General features: G+C 35.4%; 1 protein-coding gene across 7 annotated transcripts in view; it reads right to left on the bottom strand.

The window, feature by feature from the left end:
- Positions 1–27,993, bottom strand: part of SPATA6 (spermatogenesis associated 6) — a 178,886-nt gene that overhangs the window by 54,935 nt on the left and 95,958 nt on the right. For 3 of the 7 annotated variants that reach the window (XM_077991555.1, XM_028844159.2, NM_001265949.1), the window contains 2 exon segments: positions 20,539–20,723; positions 16,508–16,607 (listed from right to left, as the gene is read on the bottom strand). The exons of 1 other annotated variant lie outside the window; for it this stretch is intronic. In XM_077991555.1, the coding sequence (XP_077847681.1) occupies positions 16,508–16,607; positions 20,539–20,723 (285 nt within the window). 7 annotated transcript variants of the gene reach the window in all.

Here is a 27,993-nt window from a genome sequence, read left to right as displayed (position 1 = left end):
GATGTATTCTTCCATTATATTGTTTTGGCAAATCTCATCTCAAATTCTTACTCTTTCCCCAAGCTGAACACTTAATGTTATCAAATTAATTTTCTCAAAACACTAATGAAACACTTTAACATCTCAGAGGCTCTCCATGTTTTAAAGGAAAGTCTCTGCTATATGTGCTTTGTTTGGTACACAAAGTGTTTTATATTTTTAGTTTGAATTAGTTGACAATAAATTATCTAAAAATCAGTAAAACCTGCCAACGCTGTGCCTCAAAGTATACACAGAAAACAATTAGAGCTGAGCAGTGGCCCTGCCCTCCAGAGATGTTATATTGTACTATACCATTTAAATAAGGAAATTGAGGGATCCCAGAACCAATCCCCCATGGATACCAAGAGACAACTGTACACATTCTCTATTAGCCACAGTACTCAGTATCTACCCAAACCTTGAATGCAACTGAAGTCAGGACTTTTTGATTTCAGGATAAAGTCTAAACTTCTCACCCTGGTTCTCCATGACTGGCTCAACGAAAACACTGTGTGGATGTTCCTCACAATGTCCACAATGAGTTTTATTTAAAGAAACATGCATTTCTAGACAGGGAGGCTGATAGGATTAAGTCACACACACTCTTAATTCTGCTTAAGGTACCAGAGCCTGGGGTTTAAAAGTGATCTGGTTTTACATGATTTACACTCTCTTGAATAAATGTATAAACCAATATGTTGGGTGTTTGCTCCTTTATTTGTCTTTGGGTGTTATTTTCATCAGAATCTTTCTTCCCCGATCACTGACTTCCATTAGTTTAAGATAGGTTCTCTTCATTTTCTAATGGTTATCAAACTTCTGACATACTATGTTTTACAAGTCAAATATTTAATGATTCATAAAATACTTTTTAAATGTTCTTGAAGTGACTGATATTTAAATAAATTCTTTGTGAAGTAAAAGAAGAAAAAATTCACACCTGTTCATACTTACATGGCATACCTTTATCTGTATTTGTCAAGTAGGGCCAGTGTGGACTTTGTTCTAACTTGTCTCCAGGACATGTATTTCAGTATATAGCTCACAATCTCTGGTATATTAGGTTTATTGATTTCTATCTACTTCTGAACATCTGTTTCCATTGATCTCATGTTTATATATGCTTACATGTTTATATTTGGCATGTTATTGGTCTTATGTGTATCAAGTTGCACTTCATGTGTTTATCTCTGTAGAGCTGAATGGTTAAGATCAAAGAGTATTAATGGGGATTCAAATCCTAGATACAATCATCTAAAATAGCTGTGTGACTTTATAAAGGTCATTTAACTTTTCCGAGCCTCAGTTTCCTTATCTTTAAAACAGTACTTACTTCTTAACAGTATTTACTTTATAAGATAAAGTAAGGGATAAATGGAGCAATACATGCACAGTGAGCTGCTGATAGCAACATTTAATAAATAATTATTCCTATGTAATCAACTGCAGTTTTTCTCTGGAAAAACAATAACAATTCCTGCTTATGCTCCTTATTGTTAATTATATATTGCACCACATTTTTACTGTTGTATATTCATTTACTTGTTAAATAATCATTGGGTTATGTTAGCTCCTTATACTGGACCCACCTTAGGGGTGGAGAGTGGGAGAAAGGAGATGGGCAGAAAAAAATAACTATTGGGAACTAGGTCTAGTATGTAGGTCACAAAATAATCTGTATAACAAATCCCCTTGATAGGAGTTTACCTATATAACAAACCTGCATATAGATCCCCCGAACCTAAAAAAAAAGCTCAAAAAAAAAATCCTTATGGGCAGAAAATCTGATTTCATGAAAATATCCTGAGTGCTTTGCACAGTGCCAGGTACATAGCATGCAGATACTGGGTGAAAATTCTCAATAAATGCTATATGAATGAATATAGTCAGAAAGATAAGGTTTTGTGCTCAGGTTGCTTTTAACATAAAACATTTTAAAACACTGACATTAGTGTCCAGTGTAAGTCAACATGAATAAGTTTACTATCTTCCATTCGAGAAAGTCAAGCCAGCAGAAACATAAAACTTAAAGTAATTAAAGAAGTAGTGTTGGGGCAGTTCCAAGATGGCCAAATAGGAACAGCGCCAGCCTCCAGCTCCCAGTATGAGTGACACAGAAGATGAGTGATTTCTGCATTTCCAACTGAGGTACCAGGTTCATCTCACTGGGGTATGTCAGACAGTGGGTGCAGGACAGTGGGTGCAGCCCACCAAGCGAGAGCCGAAGCAGGGTAAGGCATTGCCTCACCGGGGAAGCATAAGGGAGAAGGCAATTCCCTTTCCTAGCCAAGGGAAACCATAACACACAACACCTGGAAAATCGGGTCACTCCCACCCTAATACTGTGCTTTACCAAAGGTCTTAGCAAACGGCACACCAGGAAATTATATCCCGTGCCTCGCTCGGAGGGTCGCATGCCCACGGAGCCTCCCTCATTACTAGCACAGTAGTCTGAGATCTACCTGATAGTGATGGGGAGAATGGAACCAAGGTGGAAAACACTGCAGGCTATTATCCAGCAGAACTTCCCCAACCTAGCAAGGTAGGCCAACATTCAAACTCAGGAAACACAGAGAACACCACAAAGATACTCCTCAAGAAGAGCAACCCCAAGACACCTAATTGTCAGATTCACCGATGTTAAAATGAAGGAAAAAATGCTAAGCGCAGCCAGAGAGAAAGCTCGGGTTACCCACAAAGGGAAGCCCATCAGACTAACAGCAGATCTCTCGGCAGAAACTCTCCAAGCCAGAAGAGAGTGGGGGCCAATATTCAACATTCTTAAAGAAAATTTTCAACCCAGAATTTCTTATCCAACCAAACTAAGTTTCATAAGTGAAGGAGAAATAAAATCCTTTACAGACAAGCAAATGCTAAGAGATTTTGTCACCACCAGGCCTGCCCTACAAGAGCTCCTGAAGGAAGCACTAATCATGGAAAGGAACGACCAGTACCAGCCACTGCAAAAACATGCCAAAATGTAAAGACCATCAATGCCAGGAAGAAACCGCATCAACTAATGAGCAAAATAACCAGCTAACATCATAATGACAGGATCAAATTCACACATAACAATATTAACCTTAAATATAAATTGGCTAAATGCTCCAAACAAAAGACACAGACTGGCAAATTGGATAAAGAGTCAAGAGCCATCAGTGTGCTGTAGTCAGGAGACCCATCTCACATGCAGAGACACACATAAGCTCAAAATAAAGTGATGGAGGAAGATCTACCAAGCAAATGGAAAACAAAAAAAGGCAGGGGTTGCAATTCTAGTCTCTGATAAAACAGACTTTAAACCAACAAAGATCAAAAGAGACAAAGAAGGCCATTACATAATGGTAAAGGGATCAATTCAACAAGAAGAGCTAACTATCCTAAATATATATGCACCCAATACAGGAGCACCCACATTCATAAAGCAAGTCCTTAGAGACTTACAAAGAGACTTAGACTCCCACACAATAATAGGGAGACTTTAACATCCAACTGTCAACATTAGACAGCTCAACAAGAAAGTTAACAAGGATATCCAGGAATTGAACTCAGCTCTGCAGCAAGCAGACCTAATAGACATCTACAGAACTCTCCACCCCAAATCAACAGAATATACATTCTTCTCAGCACCACATCACACTTATTTCAAAATTGACCACATAGTTGGAAGTAAAGCACTCCTCAGCAAATGTAAAAGAACAGAAATTATAACAAACTGTCTCTCAGACCACAGTGCAATCAAACTAGAACTCAGGATTAAGAAACTCAATCAAAACTGCTCAACTACATGGAAACTGAACAACCTGCTCCTGAATGACTACTGGGTACATAACGAAATGAAGGCAGAAATACAGATATTCTTTGAAACTAATGAGAACAAAGATACAACATACCAGAATCTCTGGGACACATTTAAAGCAGTGTGTAGAGGGAAAGTTATAGCACTAAATGCTCACAAGAGAAAGCAGGAAAGATCCAAAATTGACACCCTAACATCACAAGTAAAAGAGAAGCAAGAGCAAACACATTCAAAAGCTAGCAGAAGGCAAAAAAATAACTAAGATCAGAGCAGAACTGAAGAAGATAGAGACACAAAAAAACCCTCCAAAAAATCAGTGAATCCAGAAGCTGGTTTTTTGAAAAGATCAACAAAAATGATAGACCGCTAGCAAGACTAATAAAGAAGAAAAGAGAGAAGAATCAAATAGATGCAATAAAAAATGATGAAGGGGATATCACCACCGACCCCACAGAAATACAAACTACCATCAGAGAATACTATAAACACCTCTACGCAAATAAACTAGAAAACTTAGAAGAAATGGATAAATTCCTGGACACATACACTCTCCCAAGACTAAACCAGGAAGAAGTTGAATCCCTGAATAGAACAATTACAGGCTCTGAAATTGAGGCAATAATTAATAGCCTACCAACTAAAAAAACTCCAGGATCAGACAGAGCCGAATTCTACCAGAAGTACAAGGAGGAGCTGGTACCATTCCTTCTGAAACTATTCCAATCAATAGAAAAAGAGGGAATCCTCCCTAACTCATTTTATGAGGCCAACATCATCCTGATACCAAAGCCTGGCAGAGACACAACAAAGAAAGAGAATTTTAGACCAATATCCCTGATGAACATCGATGCAATAATCCTCAATAAAATACTGGCAAACCGAATCCAGCAGCACATCAAAAAGCTCATCCACCATGATCAAGTGGGCTTCATCCCTGGGATGCAAGGCTGGTTCAATATACACAAATCAATAAATGTAATCCAGCACATAAATAGAACCAAAGACAAAAACCACATGATTGTCTCAATAGATGCAGAAAAGGCCTTTGACAAAATTCAACAGCCCTTCATGCTAAAAACTCTCAATAAACTAGGTATTTATGGAACATATCTCAAAATAATAAGAGCTACTTATGACAAACCCATAGTCAATATCATACTGAATGGGCAAAAACTGGAAGCATTCCCTTTGAAAAGTGACACAACACAGGGATGCCCGCTCTCACCACTCCTATTCAACATAGTGTTGGAGTTCTGGCCAAGGCAATCAGGCAGGAGAAAGAAATAAAGGGTATTCGATTAGGAAAAGACGAAGTCAATTTGTCCCTGTTTGTAGATGACATGATTGCATATTTAGAAAACCCCACTGTCTCAGCCCCAAATCTCCTTAAGCTGATAAGCAACTTCAGCAAAGTCTCAGGATAAAAAATCAATGTGCAAAAATCACGACCATTCTTATACACCAATAATAGACAAACAGAGAGCCAAATCATGAGTGAACTCCCATTCACTATTGCTTCAAATAGAATAAAATACCTAGGAATTCAACTTACAAGGGATGTGAAGGACCACTTCAAGGAGAACTACAAACCACTCTTCAATGAAATAAGACACAAACAAATGGAAGAACATTCCATGCTCATGGATAGGAGGAATAAATATTGTGAAAATGGCCATACTGCCCAAGGTATGATTCAGTGCCTAGATTCAATGCCATCCCCATTAAGCTACCAATGACTTTCTTCACAGAATTGGAAAAAACTACTTTAAAGTTCATATGGAACCAAAAAAGAGCCCGCATTGCCAAGACAATCCTAAGTCAAAATAACAAAGCTGGAGGCATCACAGTACCGGACTTCAAACTATACTACAAGGCTACAGTAACCAAAACAGCATGGTACTGGTACCAAAACAGAGATATAGACCAATGGAACAGAACAGAGCCCTCAGAAATAATACCACACATCTACAACCATGTGATCTTTAACAAACCTGACAAAAACAAAGAATGGAAAAAGGATTCCCTATTTAATAAACGGTGCTGGGAAAACTGGCTAGCCATAAGTAGAAAGCTAAAACTGGATCCCTTCCTTACACCTTATACAAAAATTAATTCAAGATGGATTAGAGACTTAAATGTTAGACCTAAAACCATAAAAACCCTAGAAGAAAACCTAGGCAATACTATTCAGGACATAGGCATGGGCAAGGACTTCATGTCTAAAACACCAAAAGCAATGGCAACAAAAGCCATGATGGACAAATGGGATCTAATTAAACTAAAGAGCTTCCGCACAGCAAAAGAAACTACCATCAGAATGAACAGGCAACCTACAGAATGGGAGAAAATTTTTGCAATCTACTCATCTGACAAAGGGCTAATATCCAGAACCTACAAAGAACTCAATCAAATTTACAAGAAAAAAACAAACGACCCCATCAAAAGTGGGCAAAGCCTATGAACAGACACTTCTCAAAAGAAGACATTTATGCAGTCAACAGACACATGAAAAAATGCTCATCATCACTCGCCATCAGAGAAATGTAAATCAAAACCACAACGAGATACCATCTCACACCAGTTAGAAGGGTGATCATTAAAAAGTCTCAAAACAACAGATGCTGGAGAGGATGTGAAGAAATAGGAACACTTTTACACTGTTGGTGGGACTGTAAACTAGTTCAACCATTGTGGAAGACAGTGTGTAGATTTCTCAAGGATCTAGAACTGGAAATACCATTTGACCCAGCCATCCCATTACTGGGTATATACCCAAAGGAATATAAATCATGCTGCTATAAAGACACATGCACAGGTATGTTTATTGCGGCATTATTCACAATCGCAAAGACTTGGAACCAACCCAAATGTCCATCAATGATAGACTGGATTAAGAAAATGTGGCATATATACACCATGGAATATTAGGCAGCCATTAAAAAGGATGAGTTTATGTCCTTCGTAGGGACATGGATGCAGCTGGAAACCTTCATTCTCAGGAAACTATCACAAGAACAGAAAACCAAACATCACTTGTTCTCACTGATAGGTAGGAATTGAACAATGGGAACACTTGGAGACAGGAAGGGGAACATCACACACCAGGGCCTGTTGCGGGGTGGGGCGAAGGGGGAGGGATAGCATTAGAAGATATATCTAATGTAAATGACGAGTTAATGGGTGCAGCACACCAACATGGTACATGTATACATATGTAACAAACCTGCACGTTGTGCACATGTACCCTAGAACATAAAGTATAATTAAAAAAAAAAAAAAAAAAAGAAGTGGTGTTTCTGAATAGGAAGTAGTTTGCTTACATATGTAAATTTTTTTCTCGTGGTAAAGGCATTAGAAAGCTGCTTAAACAACATTTATTAGTGGTGCCAAGATTCCTGAGAGGAGGTACCTTCAGAGAGGTGAGCTAATGGTTTGCATCTGAGTTTTTTTGTTTTGTTTCATTATTATTATTTTTTTTCCTGGAGGCATTTGTGGATTCTGAGTACAGAACAAAATGTCAAGTATCCATGCTTCTTTTAACCACAGGTCCACTGCTGCAGGCCAGAGAATCCAGCAGGTTTCTGGCAGTCTCACTACGCTAGAAGGACAAAATTAATGACTCTAGAGACTAAAATTCATTGAGATACAATGGGTGCAAAACTGAGCTGAATGTTCCCTCAAGACAGTTGCAGAATGTCTGAGACTATGCAGTGCGGGGACAAAAAGCTAAGCAGAAAGCCTCTGAAAGGCAGAAAGGAGTTTTATCTGTCTTGCTGGAGAAGTAAGAATTACATACAGTAACTCTGAGAGGGAAGGGACCTAGAATCACACCAAATCAGTTAAAGGTACAAAGGACTGAAATTAAGAACTCAATAACTTTGTAACTGTTTTACTTTGGAATATTTATCTTTACAGAAAAGTTGCAAAGACAGTATAGAGAGTTCCTACACACAGAAACTTCACCCTTCACTGAGGTTTTCTTAATGTAACATATAACCATGGTGCATCTGACAAAACTAAGAGATTAACAATGGTACTGTACTATTCTATAAAGTGACAACTTAATTTTGATTTCACTAGTCTTTCCAATAAGGTACTTGTTCTGTTCCAGGATCCAATAGAGAATATCCTATTACATTTAGTCATCATTTCTCCTTAGTTTCCTCCATCCTACCTGTGACAAGTTTCATTCATAGTCCTTCCTTGTTACGTGTGACTGACAATGTAGAAGGGTACTTTGAAGAAAGTCCTTCAATTTGATTTTCTCTGAAGTTTTCTCAGATTTAGACTACAGTTATGGCTTTGGCAGAACAATATCACAGAGAAACACCCCTCACATCACATGATATCAAAAGATATATGATATCAACCTGAGTAATCACTGATGATGTTAACTTTACCACTTCTTTAAGGTAGTGTCTTCCACATTTTAAAACCATCTTTGCAAAATTTTAACAGTGAGAGAAAGCTAATATTACTCCATTTTGCTTCTAACCTCACAAGCTACTGCCTTTGTTCATCCCTACACATAGGGCAAGCTCATCATGGGAGCAACTAAATTCAGTTGAAAGTTTAAATTTAAAGTAAGGATGATAATAGTCTCTTCCTGAAACTAACCCCCATCCTTGTTAGGGGTCTGAAATCGCCCTTTGTAAAGCAAAGGCCAAAAGGTTATAATTATGGTAGGGTGGGTCGGAACTTTGCTAAAAAAATAAGCATGGTTAAACAATAACCTGTAATTGCTTGCTTAGCTTGCTTTTCTGTAGTGCTTACTGTCCCAGAGTCATGTAACTGGAGGTTTTAAAATTTATAGCTTTTCCAACTGCTCCTGTACATAACATCACTACTGTGAAACCTAAAGAACTCTGAAGTATTTTTCAGATTTAGCATTTTGGCAGACCAAGAGATGCCACCAGGACTTGTGATCCACACCGAGGAACTGACTCAATTCATCCTGCAACTCCTCCCTGGAACCAACTCAGCTGCAGGAAGATAGTCTCAACACTCCTGTGACTTCAACCCTAGCTAATCAATTGCCTCAGTTCTCCAGCTCCCCAACCACCATAGCAATCTTAAAAACCTGAGCCTCTGAATTCTCAGAGGGGCAGATGTGGGAAATATCTCCCATCTCCTCACTTGACTGGCCCTGTTATTAAATACTTTCTCTACTGCAACTCCTGTTTTTCTCAGTGTACTAGCTTTTGTGGGCAGTGGGCAACAAGAACCTATTGGGTTATCACAATTTCTCCAACTAAGTTACTATTTGTCCTTTCCATGCACTACTCATTAGAAGCAAGTCACTAAGTCCAGTGTCACTCCAGTACTCACTCAAGGGGAAAGAAAGTAAGCTCCACTTCCTGTAGGGGGTACATTATTCATAATCATTTATTTAGAATTCTGTAATGGAGATTTATCCATTCCCCCTATCAGTTATTCATTGTTTCACTTACATCAGTATGGACTCTTGGATATTTATTTTATTCTTTGAATTATAATCCAATTCTACTGCTTTGTATAATATTATTCCAATACTGACCACTAGAGGCTCATTTAGATTGGCTTCTGTGTCCTGTTGACATGCCCCCTCTCCCTCTCCATCACCTTTTTTGAGCAATTCTTCACTTTCTGCCCTACAAGATGCTCCATGTTAATCCTGTATTTCCCCTACCCCAGCCCCAGAATTAGTCACTGTTACAAGAGTCCTAGCAACTTTTACTGGAAAAAGGTTTTTTAGAAACCAAGATCTGGGATCTGGATGTGCTCATTGCTATTGACACTGCTTCTGCCCTTCTGAAGGCAGAGCTAGGAAATATGTATGTATACTAACTCAGGTATACTTTCATATCTATTTATTTATTTCTGAATCAATCTATTTGTATATATTTTAAAATAAACATGAATTAAAACTTATCTCAAACTCTAACCCAACATCACAGAGTTCATTTTAGCCTTCATCCTCCTGGTTTCTTTGTAAATTATTTTTCGGACAATGAGAAATCTACTGTCTTTATCTACAGTTTACTTATTGGTTCAACTCTAATACAAGTGTAAAATATTTTCAGAATTGCTAATCCTGTATGAAACACATTTATCTACTAGAGCAGGGGTTATCAAACTATTGGCACTGACTATTTAGTATGATATAAGAGCTAAGAATTGTATTTACATTTGTAAATGACTATAAAAATAGAATATTTTATGAAAATTCATGTGAAAATTACATGGAATTCACATTTTAGTGCACAATGATAGTTTTTTGGTACACGGAAATGCTCATTTGCTTACATACTGCATACGATTGCTTTCTTGCTACAACCATACAGCTGAGTAGTTGTCACAGGGATCCTACGACCCAAAAAGTAAAAAGTATTTAACATCTTACTGTCTACAGAAAAAGTGTGCTGACCCCTGACCTAGAATATAGTGACTATGTTGTGCTTTTTGTCTTAGCCTTACCATATATGCATTTAAAACATCATATTCCAAAGTTATTTAGGTCAGTTAATTTAAGCATGTCTTACATTTTAATATTGTTATATTCATTAATTATGATAATCATTACATCCTTGGATGACACAACATCATGCTTTTTTCTTTTAATTTTCATATAGTAAAGTTAACTCTGATGTATATATCTATGAGTTTTGACAAATGCTTAAAGTTATGTATTGATCACTCCCATACCAATCGGAACAGTTCCTTAAACCTGAAGATTTCCCTGTCAGGCTGGTCTCTCTTGTAGCCAACATCTCCTGTCTCCCTCCTTACAAATTTTGTTACTTCAATAATGTCATATAAATAAAATCATACATGTAGCTTTGGGGATCTGGCTTCTTTCACTCAACAAGCCGTATTTAAGATTCATCACATTCTGTGAATTAATAGATCATTCTTTTTTATTGTTGAGTAGTATTCCATTGAAGATAGACATACATAGGTTTGTTCACCATCACCAATAAAGGGCATCTTTGTTGCCTCCAGTTTTTGGCAACCATAAAGTTTCTATAAATATTTGTGTACAGATTTTCGGGTGAATATAAATTTTCAGTGCATTTGGATAAAGACCTAGGAGTAGGATTGCCAGGTCATATGATAAGTACATGTTTCATTTTATTTAAAACTGTCTTATATAGTGGCTATACCATTGGTATTCCCACCAGCATTAAATGGAAATTCCTGTTGCTCCATATCCTTGTCAGCATAATTTTCTTGTTGTTTTTATTTAATGATTCTAATAGGTGTATAGTGGTATCTCATTATGGTTTTAATTTGCATTTCCATTATGACTTCAGCATGTTTTAATGTGTTCTTTTGGTGAAATGCCTGTTCAGATCTTTTGCCCATTATTTAATTTGGTTATTTATTTTCTTTTTGTTAAGTCTGGATTGTTGTTTTGTGTTTTTCTTTTTTTTTTTTTCTTTTTTTCCTAACTCTGGATACAAGTCCTAACTCATATATGTGATTTTAAAGTATTTTCATCCAACTTGTGGCCTTTTTTTTCTCTTAATAGTGACTTTCACAGAGCAAATAAAATCCAGTTTGTCAATTTTTTTAACTTTATGGATGTTGTGCTTGCTATCTATATAAAAACTCATTGCCAAACTTAAATTACACAGATTTTCTATTACGTTTTCCTCTAGAAGTTTTATAGTTTTACATGCAAGGTCTATGATCTATTTTGAATTACATGCCAAGGGGCTTTTAAAAAAAAATCCAGAACCATTTGTTCAAAAGATAACAAAAACAAAGTCATCATTTAATTGGCTTTACACTTTTGTCAAAATCAGTTGACAGTATTTACATGGGTCTCTTTCTGGAATCTCTATTCTATTCCTTCGATATATGTGTCCATACTTTACTCAATATAACACAATCTTCATTACTGTGCTTTACTGTAAAAATCTTAAAATTAGGCAGTGAGTCCTCCAGCTTCATTCGTTTTGAGACCGTTTTGATTTTTTAAGTTTCTCTGCCTTTCATACAAGTTGTTGAATAAGCTTGTCAATATCTACTAAAAACATGTGCTGGAATTTTGATTAAGATTGCATAAAATCTAGATATCAAATTGAGATTCAAATATTGAATCCTCCCATCCATGAACATGTTATGTCAACTCTACTTACTTCTGTCTTCCTTGATTTCTTTCAATAGTGTTTTCTAGTTCTCAGCATACAGATCCTACACATATTGTTAGAATTTTAGCTAAGCACTTAAATTACTGCTGCTATTATAAATGGCATAGATTTTCTAACTTAAAATTTCAATTGCTCATTGCTGGTATATAGAAAAAAACTGACGTTCCTTCTTTCTGTGACCATGCTCAATTCACTATTTCTATGAGCTTTTCTGTAGATCCTTTAGAGTTTGTTTATTTATTTACTATGAATAATCATATCTTCTGCAAATACAGTTATGTTTCTTCCTTTCTAGTCTTTATGACTTTTATTTTACTTGCCTTATTACATTGCCTAAGATTTTCAGTATGATGCTAAAGAAAACAATGTTTTCTTTCTGAACTTTGAGAAAAAGCAATCAGTCTTTCACCAGTGAGTATAATGTTAGCTATAGGTTTCCAATAGATGCTCAAAGGAAGTTCACTTCTACCCCCACTTTACTAAGAGTTTTTATCATGAATGGTGTTTAATTTTATTGAATGCTTTTTCTGTGTCTGCTGAAACTACATACAAGAAATATGCTTTTTCTTAATCAGTTAATAGGATAAATTTACACTGCATTTCTGCAATAAGTCCATTTAATTGTGATGTATTTTCATTTTTACATACAGATGGATTTAATTTGCTACTATGTTTTTGGGAATTTTTGTATATATATTCATGAGGGTCATTGATCTGCATTTTTCTTTTCTTGCAATGTTGTTGTCTGGTTATAGCATTACAGTAAATACTGACTTTATAAAATGACCTGGGGAGTTTTCCTTCTTCTATTTTCAGGGATGTGCAAGACTGGTATTGTGTTCTCCTCAAATTTTGTTTGGATTAACCAGAGAAACCATCTAGGCCTCTCTCCTTGAAAAAGTTCTTAACTACGAATTCAATTTATTTAATAGATGTACAACCACTAATATTTCATTTTCAGTTAATTATTGTATTAGTCCATTTTCATGTTGCCGATAAAGACATACCCCAGAATGGGCAATTTACAAAAGAAAGAGGTATAATTGGACTTACGGTTCCACATGGCTGGGGAAGTCTCACAATCATGGTTAAAGGCAATAGGGAGCAAGTCACATCTTACATGGATAGCAGCAGGCAAAGAGAGAGCTTGTGCAGAGGAACTCCTCTTTTAAAAACCATCAGACCTCATAAGACTTATTCACTATCACGAGAACAGCTACAGGAAAGACTTGCCCCCATGATTCAATTACCTCCCGCAGGGTCCCTCCCACAACACACGGAAATTCAAGATGAGATGTGGGTGGGCACACAGCCAAACCATATCATAGTAATTTGCGTTTCTCCAGGATTTGGCCCATTTCATCGATCAAAGTTTCAACATCAAAACCTCATGAAAAGCTTTCATCAAAAGTTCAAAATCAAAATTTCATCAGTTTTAACATTAATGCAAATATGGCAGAATACAGAATTAGCAAAGAACAGTTTAAAAGTAAATATCCAAACTGGAGAGAAAAAATAACGAAAAATACGAATATAGGCATAAGATACGTATGAGACACATTTTAAAGATTTTTATGTAAGTGTAATTTGAAGTTCTAGAAAAATAGCAAAGAGATATTGGGACGGAAGCAATGTTTAAAGAAAGAATGGCTAAGAGTTTTCCAAAACAGATGAAAGACATGAGTTCTGCATACTGAATGGATATTAATTCAGTAAAACCACATTTAGATAGATCATAGGAAAACTACTAAACACAATGCAAATAGCACATCTTACATGCAACAGAAGGGGGAAAGCCGTATTATTGCAAACAAGTAATAGCTGACTTTTCAACAGATACAGAAGCAGCCAGAAGACAATGGATTAGCTTCTTTTAAATGCCAAAAAATAAAAAAAAAATGACTATTAACCTAGAATTCTACATCCAGAAAAACTATTGTGCATAAATAGAACCAAGATGCTTTCAAGAAAAATCAGAATTCTTATCCAGGAGTCTGACATAAAAAGAAGCATTAAAGAGAGTTCTTCATGTTAGAAGGAAAACAATTCTAGAACCCAAATGGAAACAGTGAATTGCAAGAAAGAATGAATAATAATATGTGATTAAAATAAATGTTACTAGATGAACACAAATAATTTCTTGTGTTTTATACATGTAGAATTAAAATGTGTGATAACAGATAAGCAAAAAAGAAATCAGATTAAAAACAGTTAAATGTTTTCATGTTCCCATATTATTGGAAAAGTCATAAAAAATAATTTGTCATGTATGTATGTTGAAATAAGGCAAACAATAACAAAATAGTTTAAAAAGAACCATGAGTTAATACAAAAGAAAATAAATTGTTTAAAATTTTGATTAATCCAAACAAAAGACAAAACAACCTACATAAAAATACTCGATTTTCATTCTTGAAAAAAAAAGTTCACACGGTACTTACAAGATACATCCTTTACATATAATGACATAAACCAAAGACTTGAAAAATATATACCATGCATATACTAGACAAAAAAGCTGCTATAGCTATACTAATATCAGATAAAATACACTGTGAAACAAGGAATATTACTAGAGATATAGAGGGACATTTCATAATTAAAGTTCCATAATCCATCCAATGACATAGTTTCAAAATATATAAAACAAAATTAAGGGAACCAGAAAGTAAAACAGACAAATCTATAATAACGAGACTTGAACCTTTCTTGAAATGTGACCCCTAGCTACCACTATGTGGAAAAAAATAATTCTAAATGGTTCATATATTTAAATGTTAAAGAAAAATGACCTTTAGCAGACATACGAGAAAGTCGTAAAGTAGACAAAAACTATAAAGATGCTAATCAAAAAGGAAAAATGATAAACTGTATTCATTAGAATTAATAACTACTTTTAATCAAAAGATACTATTAAGAGTGAAAAGATAAGGCACAGAGTGGGAAAAGAAAATCACAAAACATATATATAAGAACTCATATGAAGCATCTGCATGGAAATCTTACCTAAAAATGAAAGACAGACAATCCAGTAGAAAAATGAACAAACGACGTGAACACAAAAGAGGATATCCAAATGGACAATAAGAATATCCACTCGTCACAGGACACAGAAAATTAAAACCATTATATGATAAATTACTTTTCACTTATCAAAATGCCAAATGAGAACACATAGAAGCACAGACACACACACACACACACACACACACACACACAATCAATCAAAGGAGTAGGGAGGATATGAAACAAGTAGAACTCTCCCACACTGGTAGTGGGAGTGTAACTGTTAAAACCATGTGCAATGTCACCCAAGGACATGTGCATACTGCTTACAGCAGCTCTGTAACAGCCCAAACCCCAAACAAACTAAATGCCCAGCAATGGAGGAATGAATAAATGGTAGCATTTTCATACAATGAAATGTATTGTATGATTACATTTTATTTATGGCAACAAGAATGAACTACTGCTACACTGCCATGTAAAACAAGATGTCTAAATTTCAAAAATGCTTGAATTGAAAAACCAAAGAGAAACAAGAATAAAAAAGTAGACACTGTAGGATATCATTTATATAAAGTTCAAAACATGCAATATTATATCTTGCTACTAGAAGATAAATAACTTTGTTAGAAGTTTGATAATGTTTACACTTGGAATGGCAGTAGCTGGCAGGAACAAGAGGGGCTTCTGCAGAATTGCTTTATTTCTTGATCTGGTAGGTAGTTTACATGAGACTGTTAATTTTATAATTTATCAAGCTGTTACTTACTATTTGTACATTTTCTATGTGTTTTTTTCTATACTTTGAAGAGAAGTTTAATTTTAAAAACAGCATGTATATAGAAACTTAAAACTGTAAAAACTGATCCCAAGGTCATATAAACCCCTTATATCCCCCAAGACTAATCTTAGTGTCCAACACACATTGATGATAAATGATTGCTTTTTAAACTAATGAATGAAACAAGAGATCAAACACACAAAAAAGTAGTCATTATTTCCCAGCTGTTATTTATATGAATGCTTATTTGCTTTTTCTCAGAAAATATCCTCATATAGATTTTTTTGTAATATTAAACCTGACAAACCTGTCCTGCTCTTTTCCTCTTTTATTCAATTAACATACAAATTAACTGAGAAGTTTCTTCAAAATACGTACCTCTCACTACCCCCTCATGCTACCATTTAGAATTAACTATATCTGTAGCAGATGAAATTGCTTTATACTGAACCATGAAACAAGAGTTCTCATATTTTGAAGGCTGTGAAATAATTATCATCAAGTCACTATGTACTGAAACTTTATAAGATAATTATCACTAACACTGTTCATAGTTCAGATGGTCTATTTCAAACATTTTGCATAATGATTTAGGTAAAGCAGGAATTTAGATATGTTGCCTTGGGCAAAACCACTGATTTCCATCAAATGGAGCTTTCTTTCTTTTTTTCTTTCGGGTGACTAAATTTTATAAGCTTTAGGCATCTTTGGTGGTTTTCTTGACCTATTATAAATAGCCTTCGAAAGAAAATTTTAGAAACTAACATATAAATGTCTTTGATGAGCCTGATGTGATTTCAAGACATTTTTTACCCGGTCATGGATCTCATCGCAGTTTGAAGGTGAACACCAGTCAGAATGAAACCTGTAGGCATAAAATAAGTTTTATTTTTATTACTAAAATCAGGTACTGATTCTATGCTATACTATCAAGTTTTCACCATATGCTCACCAAATAGTCTGAATAAAGGTTGGCATACATTTGGGAGAACGTACCTACATATCTGACCATTTTAATGATTTCCACACGTAATTATCTGGAGCTTTAATTAAAGATACAGATTTTCATATTAAAACAGTAATTCTATGTACAATGCCTTTACATATCCTTCCTATTCTCTAGTAATCAGACCCTCAAGCTATGTGAAAAAATTCCTTTCTGTTGAGAAAAAAATACCTAATTTTATGAAATGAAACAAAATGTACATAATAGATAAAAATATTTACAATTTAATCATGCTTATTTTTTCAGAATGCAGAGCAACATAGAAGTTAAATGGTTTCTTTTCAACCCAGATGATATCATCTCTCTAGTCTCAGCTATGAATAAATGTATCTAAAAAACTGAAAAATATGACTTTATTATTAGAGTCTGGGGGTTGAAATTAAAGATGTGAAAGAAGAAACAAAGCATCCCTTTCTTTTTCCTATGCCCTTCTCAAATTCACAACTGACACTAGTATAGATAAATGACTTTATTTCATATAATAATGAAATAGGTAAAATGTTGCTATGTTGCTTAAATCTTTGCCTTTTTTTCTTCCCAGTTTGTCCTTTTTTTTTTTTTTTTTGAGATGGAGTCTTGCTCTGTCACCCATGCTGGAGTGCAATGGCGCAATCTCGGCTCACTGCAACCTCCGCCTCCCAGGTTCAAGCAATTCTCCCGCCTCAGCCTCCTGAGTATCTGGGATTGCCCGCCACTACATCTGACTAATTTTTGTATTTTTAGTAGAGACAGGTTTCACCACGTTGGTCAGGCTGGTTTCAAACTCCTGATCTCGTGATCCGCCCGCTTTGGCCTCCCAAAGTGCTGGGATTATAGGCATGAGTCCAGTTTGTTCTTAAAAGCTAAAATATCATATGTTTATACAAAGTATAAACCACTAAACAGGATAAATGTTTTATATAATCTACTTAAAAATGCAATAAATAATGAATAATCAATTATCTAAATTTTAATCTCCTGTATATGCAAAAGCAAGTTCTATTGCACCTATGAAAAATAAATTAGCAGACTTTGTTATTTGCAATATATATAGCACATCTTGGAAATCTGAGATCCAACTATTCAGCTGTGAGGATCCACTGGATCTCTTCAATGATACTATTAGAGGATCCACTAGTCTGTGCTGTGGGATAAGGAATGCCTGCTTGCCAATCTAATTTCATTTATAAAAGTCAAAACTTTAAGCATGATTCAAAAGAGTATCAGCTCCTTTTTCAGTAGATTTGCTAGTATTTCTTGGTCTAATTTTAGTAATAACTCAAAACTTCACACAAATTTTAAATTATAATATTAATATTTACACATTGAGAAGGAAACAACTTCTGAAATATAACACTTATAACCAAAATTGAAACCATTTTATGTTGTGCTAACTTCACTGGAGGAATTTCTTAAATGGGCACAAAGCAAAACCCACCTTCACTATACATAAAGAAATTCATTTGATAAAGCCATTGGGAAAGTTTCTAAAAATCTGTTTATATACACGATTAAGGAGTCAGCATTTTACTACAATCTTAGAGAAAACTTATTTAATTTCAATAAATATTTACACAGATAAACTCCTATAACTGTATGTTCTGTCATACAGCGCCCACGCAAAACTTCCAATTTTGCCTGGAACATACAATCTACATTTATATTGGTTTAAATTGTTTATTGATTTCAATAGATTGTATAAACACCCTACAAGTATACTGCTTAGTGACCTAGAAAAAGCCATTTCAGAGAATGTCTTATATTTAAAGATGCGGTACTGAGTGTTGAAAAGAATAAAATGTTTTTGTTCCTAGTAGTATGCCTTAGACATTTTATTTTCCTTTAGAGACTAATCTAGATATTTAGAAAATACACTCAAATCAAAGGTGTTCTGCTTTAGTGAAAGTTAAAAAACCTTATCTGTCATGCCTGCCCCAGAGAGTATACCAATAAAACGATAATTTGTATAGGGAAATTCAAAACTAAATTGCCATTGTATTATTTTAAAATTACCTAACCTTCCTCAAGTTATAGTTAAAATAGGTAATGTTTAACATTAGAATCACTCATTTTCTTCTAGCAAGAACTTACTACATCTATCATCCTGAGTGAAAATAATGTGCAAATGCCACCGCTATCTACTCCAAGCCCTTTGCCATACTGAAATATGAATAAAGGGGCAGCTAACTTTAACTGTCATCAATGAAGAATTTTTGAATATAGCCTCAATGACAAATTTATCAATCCAGAAAAGACTGAGGTCAAAAGCCGGAACAAAATTGTATACAAAGATAAAGTAACACAGAACTAAAATTAATACTGTACTAGAGTGGTAGGTTTACAATTGGAGAGTTCTATAAAATATGTGAAAAGGTAGAAAAATAAAAGTATTTATAAAAGTAAATTAAAACATAAATTTATTTATAAAAGTAAATAATACTCATTTGTAAAAGTATTTATTTATAAAAGTTTATTACAAAAGTAAATAAAAACATATCCAAGGAAATACAGATTTAAGAAATTCTGGAAAATTTACAGAGATGATAAAGGACCTAATCAATAAAATCACTAGAGATGATTTCTAAAAGTTGATAAAAAGAAAGGAGCACCAACTGTATGTCTAAACAGCTGGGCAGATGAGGAAATCAAGGAAAGTCCCCTGATACTGAGATGCAAGTTATCAACTTCAGCAGAAAAACTTCTCTTCCAGTTTTCTCCTGAATTTTTGATGATGATGTTGTTTGTGTGTGCACCTATGTTAACGATTCCATGATCCTCCCAACCCCGCCACAGGCCTGACTCTAATGCACTAGAAGCAACCTTAATCAAAATTACGTATCTCAGGATTGGGGTCTACAACATGCCTCCGTATATCCATTATGAATGCTTGCAAAGCTAGTAAGTAAACAGACAAACCTGTATGTTTAAAATAGATTTGTTTTAATACAGCATCCAAGCTAACACACTGTTGTTCAAATCATCAGTTTTGAGTTAAACTTTCAATATATTCTCTACAGCTAATTAAATCTTTGTTAATTATGCCTGATGACCCCAATACACTACAGAAATTTGGTGTGCTTACTTTCGCTTTCTGACACCAGTTGTAAAGATACATCGATTTCCACGTTGTTGACAGTGTTTCTCTTACATATAGAAAAAAACTTACATAATTTTTTTCACCAGGATTGACTTCTTTTCAACTTATTACAGAAACATGGTTTTCTATATTACTATTTGTGACAGAGGCAAGGAATTTCCAATTTCAATTTTAAAATATATGAAAAGGAACTATTTATTTCACATTCGAATTATAACACGATCAGACTCTGGCTGCCATAGCATTTTTAAACAGAGAGTTGGAATCTTTACATGATTAAGATGCTCTTAGGGAGTTGGGAGAAGGCTGTTTGAGAAAACTAGACACCATCTACCAACAATATATAGATAGCCATTATGACTAAGTAAGAAATATAATCTGTGTTGTGTTTACACTTAAGGCAAGCCTGTAATATTAAATTCCTCTGAATCTACTAAAAACAATCATATATGTTACTTTTCACTTTTAAGAACTATAATCTGTAATTGGGGTTAATGTGACCCATACCTGGTGAATAAACCCATATCTAGAGAACTGTGCTAGGAAGAAATATCTAACATTATCTAATATGTAATATATTTTAAACAAAAACAATTTAAGCCTCTGAAAATCAAATTACACTTTTATATTCATTTCACATGCATAATTGCTGCTTTCCCTTCTAATACTTATTATTCAAAGATGAGTACAGAAATGAAGACCGCACATAATTACCTTTCCCTGAGAGAAGCTCTATTTAACACAGGGCTTGGAGAATGCTTTGGCATTGTTGAGGGTGCTGAATGGACTAGTAAGGTCCTCGCTGAATGCTGGGGCTTACTACACGACCTTGGGCTCAAATACTCTTCACACTTTTCTAAAGAGTCATCGAAGTCTCTCCCATGGGGTGTCCTGATAACCTGTTTTAAAAATTATATATATAGATCTACATATACAGATACACACATATATAATAAAATATAGTAATACAGTATGCACAGTAGTAATATGTGTGCACACACACTGATTTTATAAAAGTAATAAAACAAATGCATGCCACAGCTATATTTAAAGATAAAATTCGGAATATAGTAATTAGTCAGTGTAAGATTAAATATTAAATATATCAAGATTGTTCATTATATATAAAATTTATAAGACATTACTTCAAAAGGCTTTTGAGTAGTGGTGGGGTTTGCATAGGGGTGTGTGTATCTAAAACAAAGAATATATACACATAAACCAAATGGTAGCCTAGTTTAGCTATCAGGTCAAACAGAACTAGATTCAAATTCAGGTCTAATACTCATTCACTACTTCATTTGTTCTGGGAATGGACACATGAACAAATTAAGGAAAGACAAATGAATATAATCCTGCTCCTATGGAACTTACATTCTGGTAAAATATATATTCTAATAAGAAGAGATAAATGGAAAACACAAAAACACACCATTATAAAGAAGTAGAATAAAGTGTGTTAAAGGATATTAAGTAACATGAGAAGAAGGGGGGTTAAGTGCTGCTGGGTGGGATGGAAAAGGGTATGCAGGAAAGGAACTGTAATTTTAAATGGGATAGTCAGCAGGAACCTCACGCAGACCTGAAGACCTCAGTAAAGACCGTAAGACCTGTCACGAAGATTATCTGTGGAAAGACTATGCCAGAAGAGAGAAAAATAAATGCAAAGATCTTGGGAGTAGTAGGAGGACGTGCTTGATACTAGCAAGGGAGCCAGTGGAGCTGGACTGACTAGTAAGAAATGAGGTCAAAAAGGTAGGTTTTAAGAATTTAGTCTTTTATTCTGAGAGAAAAACATGTCCTGACTTTTTCCTTCTGTAAATAGGACACCCCAGGCTATTATATTGAGAATAGTCTGCAGAGGGGCCAAGGGTCCTGGCAGGAAATCAGCTAGGAACCTATTATAATAAAATCTGGAAAAGGATGCTGCCTTGGGCCAGAAAGATTGCAATGGAGGTGAGAAGTGATCAGATTCAGAATATATTTAGAAGACACAGCCAACAGGTCGAAACTGGTCTCGATGTCAAAGATGACACGAAGGTTTTCTGTCCTAATCAACTAGAAGGGTTGGGTTTGTATGAATTAGATATACTCTTCTAACTGTAAGCATAGAAAATTAAGATATTAGGAGTCTAGTTTTGGACATATTAAGCTTCACATCTATTAATCTATTAATAATTCAATGTATTAGAGCAGAGTTTGGGGAAAAGTCCAGGATAAAAATATAAATTGGTAATTACTAGCATCTAAGTGGTATTTAAAGGTATTGCACTGCGTGATATTGCCAAGGAAGTAAAAGTAAATCAAAAGTAGAAAACATCTGAAGAATTAGCCCTGAGAATACTCCAATATTTAGAGGCATGAAAGATGAAAAGAAAACATGACTGAAGAGTAGCCAGGGAAGAAAGGAAAGAAACAAGAGAATGTGTTGTTTTGGAAGTCAGTAAACAATGAATTTCAAGGAAAGGGGAGTAACTAATGGGTAAATATAACTTGAGAGGTCAAGTTAGAAAAGACAAGATCTTTGGATGTTAGTAACAGTGAGGTCATCGATAACATCAACAAAAATAGCTTTAATGGAGTGACAGGAGTGAAAATCTGAAGTTGAGTTCAAGGGAGAATAAGAGGAGAGGAACTGGATTCATTTAACAAATATCTGAGTCCCAGTCATGTCTTAAGTTTTGGGACTACAACAGTGAACAAAACAAAGTCCCTGCTTTTAAGAGTTTATGTTACAGCAGTGCTAGTTGTTAAATATTTGACCTTTTAGACAGCTATCTAATTCTTCTCAGACTCATTTCTTCACATGAAAAATAAAGTTAATAACAGCTAGCTTATAGATCTTCCATTATTTACTTAAACTATATTGCAGAATGTCTAGATGTATAAATTAGTTGCCCAATAAATGTATGTCATTTGTTATTAAAACCTAAGTCCAGCATAGGTTTTGCTTCAACACTACCATACTTTTCACTATTTTCCAAAATTACAACAAATAATAAGTCAGTGGTCAGCTGAGAGAATCATGCTTTCATTCCACAACCTAATAGAACATAGTGCAAATGACTCAGTTACAGTCCCCAATAACTGACCAACAAGAAATATGTGATCGAGATTGAAGAAAAAAATAAAATTGCTCCATTTTTAGCTATTCAGAGACAAAACAAAAACACAGTAAATGTTAAAAACAAGATCAAGGAGGTTCATGGTCAACAATGTAAGTGCACATGTTAAGAGACACAGAATAGGTAGCTCACACCTGTAGTCTCAACTATTCAGGAGGCGGAGGCAGGAGGAACACTTGAGCTCGGGAGTTCTACGTTGCAGTGAGCTATGATTGCACCACTGCACTCCAGCCTGGGTGACATAGCAAGACTCTGTCTCAAAGAAAAAGAAAAAAAAAAAAGACAAGACAAGACAAGAAAGAAAAAGAAAGTGGGAGAAGGTATCACATTGTTGTTTCTAGAATATATCCAAATATGAGCCACTTGGCCTGGATTATTTTCTTTTTATCAATTTCATTGTCAACTGAGACATGTTAGATGGCAGACCACTTCATTTTTATCTGCTAAATTTTCTCCCCACACTAGTCAGCAATGCTTTATATAAAGCCTTTTATAGGTAATTACCACTGAATTTCTATCGGAATATTCACTGAGAATCTCTTGAACATGTTAGCTAATACTCAAACCTAAAGAAATATAAAAATTTAAACTCACAATCCAGATAAGACATTGCATATACAGAAGGATAAATGACAATAAGATATGCTGAAGTGTCAAACACATTCCAATGACAATAACTGCAAAAAGAAATTCAAAGGAATGAAAGACTTCTAATGGTCTTAATGGTGGAGGTCTCATTGAGGAGGCAGAATTGAAATCAAAGCCATAAGTAAAGGAAAGGAGGAGAAAAGCCATTCAGAAAAAGAAAAAGGCACAAGAAAAGATAAGCAAAGATGAAAAATCTATATGAATGTAATAAAGAATATTATAGAGGTGGGGACACATTGTACAAGAATCTTAAATGTTGTAACTCAATAGTGTTCAACACTTATTAAGCATCTTCTGCATGTAAAGTACCAAACAAAGCAGGGAACAACAATCACGGGTGTTTAATAAATATAACAGGAGAACTCAAAAAAAGTTACAATACAGAATATAAGACATCAAGGACAAGTAATGAGAAGGAAAATTAGAGCTAAATAGACATGAAGTAATTGTGCAATGTGAACACAGCTTGAATGTATTCCTTCCATGGAATTAGAGCGTGTTTTGGAAAGTCTTATATCTAAACAAGGGGTTAGGAGGTATAACGAAAGGGCAGGTCTCTTTAATAAGAATCCACTTCAAACTTAAAGCCTTCAGCCTTAGCTTAAAAAATGTTTCCATAGCTCTTGTGAGTTTCCCTTAAATTATTTCCTTTCAAAAGTTAAATGGAATATCATCTCTTTAGTTCATCACAGAAGGGTTATATTTCTTGAGTGTATCTTCAATAATACTGGCTTAGAATCCAAAAACTTGTGTTCAAATCCCTGCTGTTTATGAGATCCTGAGCAAGTCATTTACCCTATTGAGGGTTTAGTTTCCTTACCTATAAACTGAAGACAGAATCTTACAGATTTGACACAAAAATTAAATGAAAGAAAAGTGAAAACACTAGTGGAGAGCTTCGCTCATGAAAGATAATTTTGTGTGTGTGTGTGTATGGCATTTACACTTTAGCATAAAAAAGGCCTTTTTTTAACATTTATGAAAAGAGTTTTTTAAATGACTTTCTATGAACCCACAAATGCAACAGTTTCAATATGGCAAATGCTAAAATGTATCAAGATGGAAAAATAACTAATATTTTTAAACTAATCTGAAACTGGTACAGGTAAAAAAGGAAATTTCATACACTAAATCCTTGTGATTTTAATGACATGCTCTTCAAATCTATGATATGTAGTGTTTTTATACCACACTTATGAAATAAGATTCCTGAAAAGTTGCTTACACAGTAAGTTGACAAATCATATTAATGGTCATAAAAATGTTATATTTACAAAAACCTCAAGGTCAAATGAGTGTGGGTGAGAATTTACTACTACAAATAATGGGAACTAGAAAATACAGTTACTCAACAAATATTTGTTGTAAGCCTACATAGTGCCTATATCACACACTATTCTCTAAAGTTTCTCTTCTGTCATAGGGCAGAAGAGTTCAGAAATAAATACAAATAATTCAAATGGAATTAGCTGAGAAGTAGTTGAGAATAAGAACCATAGGACAGAAGTACAGTGCAGGAACAATTTGCAGGATGGCCAGAGGAAAGTATGGTTCTGAAAGGGGAAACGTAGATATGGGTAACTGAAATCAGTTTCTCAATCTTGCCAAGAACATTCCTTAGTGAATCTTACATCAAGTAAATGATCAATTCCTATCTTATCTGATTTAAACATTTGTATGTGCACTATCTGATTTGGTTTAAGTAAGACATACTTTTTTTCACTGAAGCTGAATTTAAAAGCTATTCTAAAATAATACAATAAGAAAATAATTCCCAAATATATCAGTTCTTGAGGGGAACCCCTCCCCTCTTAGACCACTGTTCTATTCACTTACATAGAAATAACTTTTTAAATCCTCACAACAACCTAATGAGGTAGACATTTTTATTACCTGTACTTTATTGATAAGAAAATAAAAGCAAAATCAAACAGCTGTTAAGCAGTGGGGGTTCTGGACCAATTATATATGAGGGATCTATGGCAGAAACAAGTTGCAAACTCTCATAGCCCAAGCCTAACAGGATTTCTACAAGGAAAGTCCCACAAAGGATGGGCTCACAATAGAATTTACCAATAATCCGATACACACAGCTAAAGAACAAACTGACAAACTTTCTGAGAAAGAAAGAAAACATTCCCAACTAAAGTTACAATGTGATCACAACAATGCTACCAAACCATTCAAGGACAGTACAAGAAAGGATAATTATAGGCCACCCTCAGCTGTGGCCATATATGGAAAAATCACAACGAAATTATTTTAATTCAGAATGCTAAAGAATAAGCTAAAAGAACACAACCTGACAAGGCACTTTATTCAAATAATACAAAGATGGATTATCATTAGAACATATATCAATTCACCATAAAAAAAATAGTCATCTCAACAGGTGCTGGAAGAAGCATTTGATGATATTCAATATCCATTCATTATTAATATACATATTCTATTCAAACAAGGAATTTCAAGGGAACTTCCTTAACTTGCTAAAGGATAGCTAACAAAACTTTACTGCAAATAATATTTATATGTGTGGAAATTTATAGATGATCCTATCAAAGACAAGAATACACACTACATTAGTCTACACTATAGCATGTTAGGCAATACTGCAATAGCAAATTAAGTTTGAAAATCAGTGGCTTGACATAATAAAGGTTCATTTTTCCTCCACCATATGGTAATACAGTTTAGCAAGAGAAATTATATAGAACTGCCCAAGGACTTATGCTGATAAAACATGCTAAACAAATTATAACTGTACCATTTAGAACCTGAAGCTTCATTATCACTGTAATAATAAGAGTGTTTGCATTAGTCCATTTTCATGCTGCCGATAAAGACACACACGAGACTGGGAAGAAAAGAAGGTTTAATTAGACTTACAGTTCCACACAGCTGGGGAGGTTTTGCAATCATGGCTGAGGGTGAAAGGCACTTCTTACAGGGTGGCGGCAAGACAGAATGAGGAAAAAGCAAAAGCAGAAACCCCTGATAAACCCATCAGATCTCATGACACTTATTTACTATCACGAGAATAGCATGAGAAAGACAGGCCCCCATGATTCAATTTCCTTCCCCCGGGTCCCTCCTACAACACGTGGGAATTCTGGGAGATACAATTCAAGTTGAGACTTGGATGGCAACACAGCCAAACCATATCATTCCATCCCTGGCACCTCCAAATATCATGTTCTCACACTTCAAAACCAATCATGCCTTCCCAACAGTTCCCCAAAGTCTGAACTCATTTTAGCATTAACCCAAAAGTCCACAGTCCAAAGTCTCATCTGAGACAAGGCAAGTCCCTTCTGCCTATGAGCCTGTAAAACCGAGAACAAGCTAGTTACTTCCTAGACACAATGGGGGTACAGGTACTGGGAAAATACAGCTGTTTCAAATGAGAGAAACTGGCCAAAACAAAGGGGTTACAGGGCCCATGCAAATCCGAAATCCACTGGGGTAGTCAAATCTTAAAGCTCCAGAACGATCTCCATATCTTACATCCAGCTCACACTGATGCAAGATGTGGGTTCCCATGGTCTTGGGCAGCTCCACCCTGTGGTTTTGCAGGATACAGTCTCTCTCCTGCTGCTTTCAAAGGCTGGCATTGTGTCTGTGGCCCAGGTGCATGGTGCAAGCTGTCAGTAGATCTACCATTCTGCAGCCTGGAGGATGGTGGCCCTCTTTTCACGCTCCACTAGGCAATGCCCCAGTAGGGACTCTGTATGGGGGCTCCTCTGCACTGCCTGAGAACAGGTTTTCCATGAGGGCTCTGCCCCTGCAGCAAATTTCTGCCTGGGCATCCAGGAGTTTCCATACATCTTCTGAAAACTAGGCAGAGGTTCCCCAACCTCAATTCTTGACTTCTGTGCACTCACAGGGTCAACACCACATGGACGCTGCCAATACCTGGGGCTTCCACACTCTGAAGCCTCAGCCCAAGCTGTACACTGGCCCCTTTAGCCATGGCTTGAGTGGCTGAGACACAGGGCACCAAGTCCCTAGGCTGCACACAGCACAGGGACCCTGGGCCCAGTCCATGAAACCACTTTTTCCTACTTGGCTCTGGGCCTGCGATTGGGAGGGGCTGCCTCACGTGAAGGTCTCTGACATGACCTGGAGACATTTTCCCCATGGTCTTGGGGATTAACATTAGGCCTTGCTACTTATGCAAATTTCTGCAGCTGGCTTGAATTTCTCCCCAGAAAATTGGTTTCTCTTTTCTATTGCATAGTCAGCCTGCAAATTTTGCAAACTTTTATGCTCTGCTTCCCTTATAAAACAGAATGGCTTTAATAGCACCCAAGTCACCTCTTGAATGCTTTGCTGCTTAGAAATTTATTCTATCAGATACCTTAAATCATCTTTCTCAAGTTCAAAGTTCCACAAA

This window comes from Macaca mulatta, chromosome 1, assembly GCF_049350105.2.
Source record: "Macaca mulatta isolate MMU2019108-1 chromosome 1, T2T-MMU8v2.0, whole genome shotgun sequence".
NCBI classification, from domain to species: domain Eukaryota; kingdom Metazoa; phylum Chordata; class Mammalia; order Primates; family Cercopithecidae; genus Macaca; species Macaca mulatta.
The sequence above is the reverse complement of the archived record's forward strand: the minus strand, read 5'-3'. Positions and strand labels throughout refer to the sequence as shown.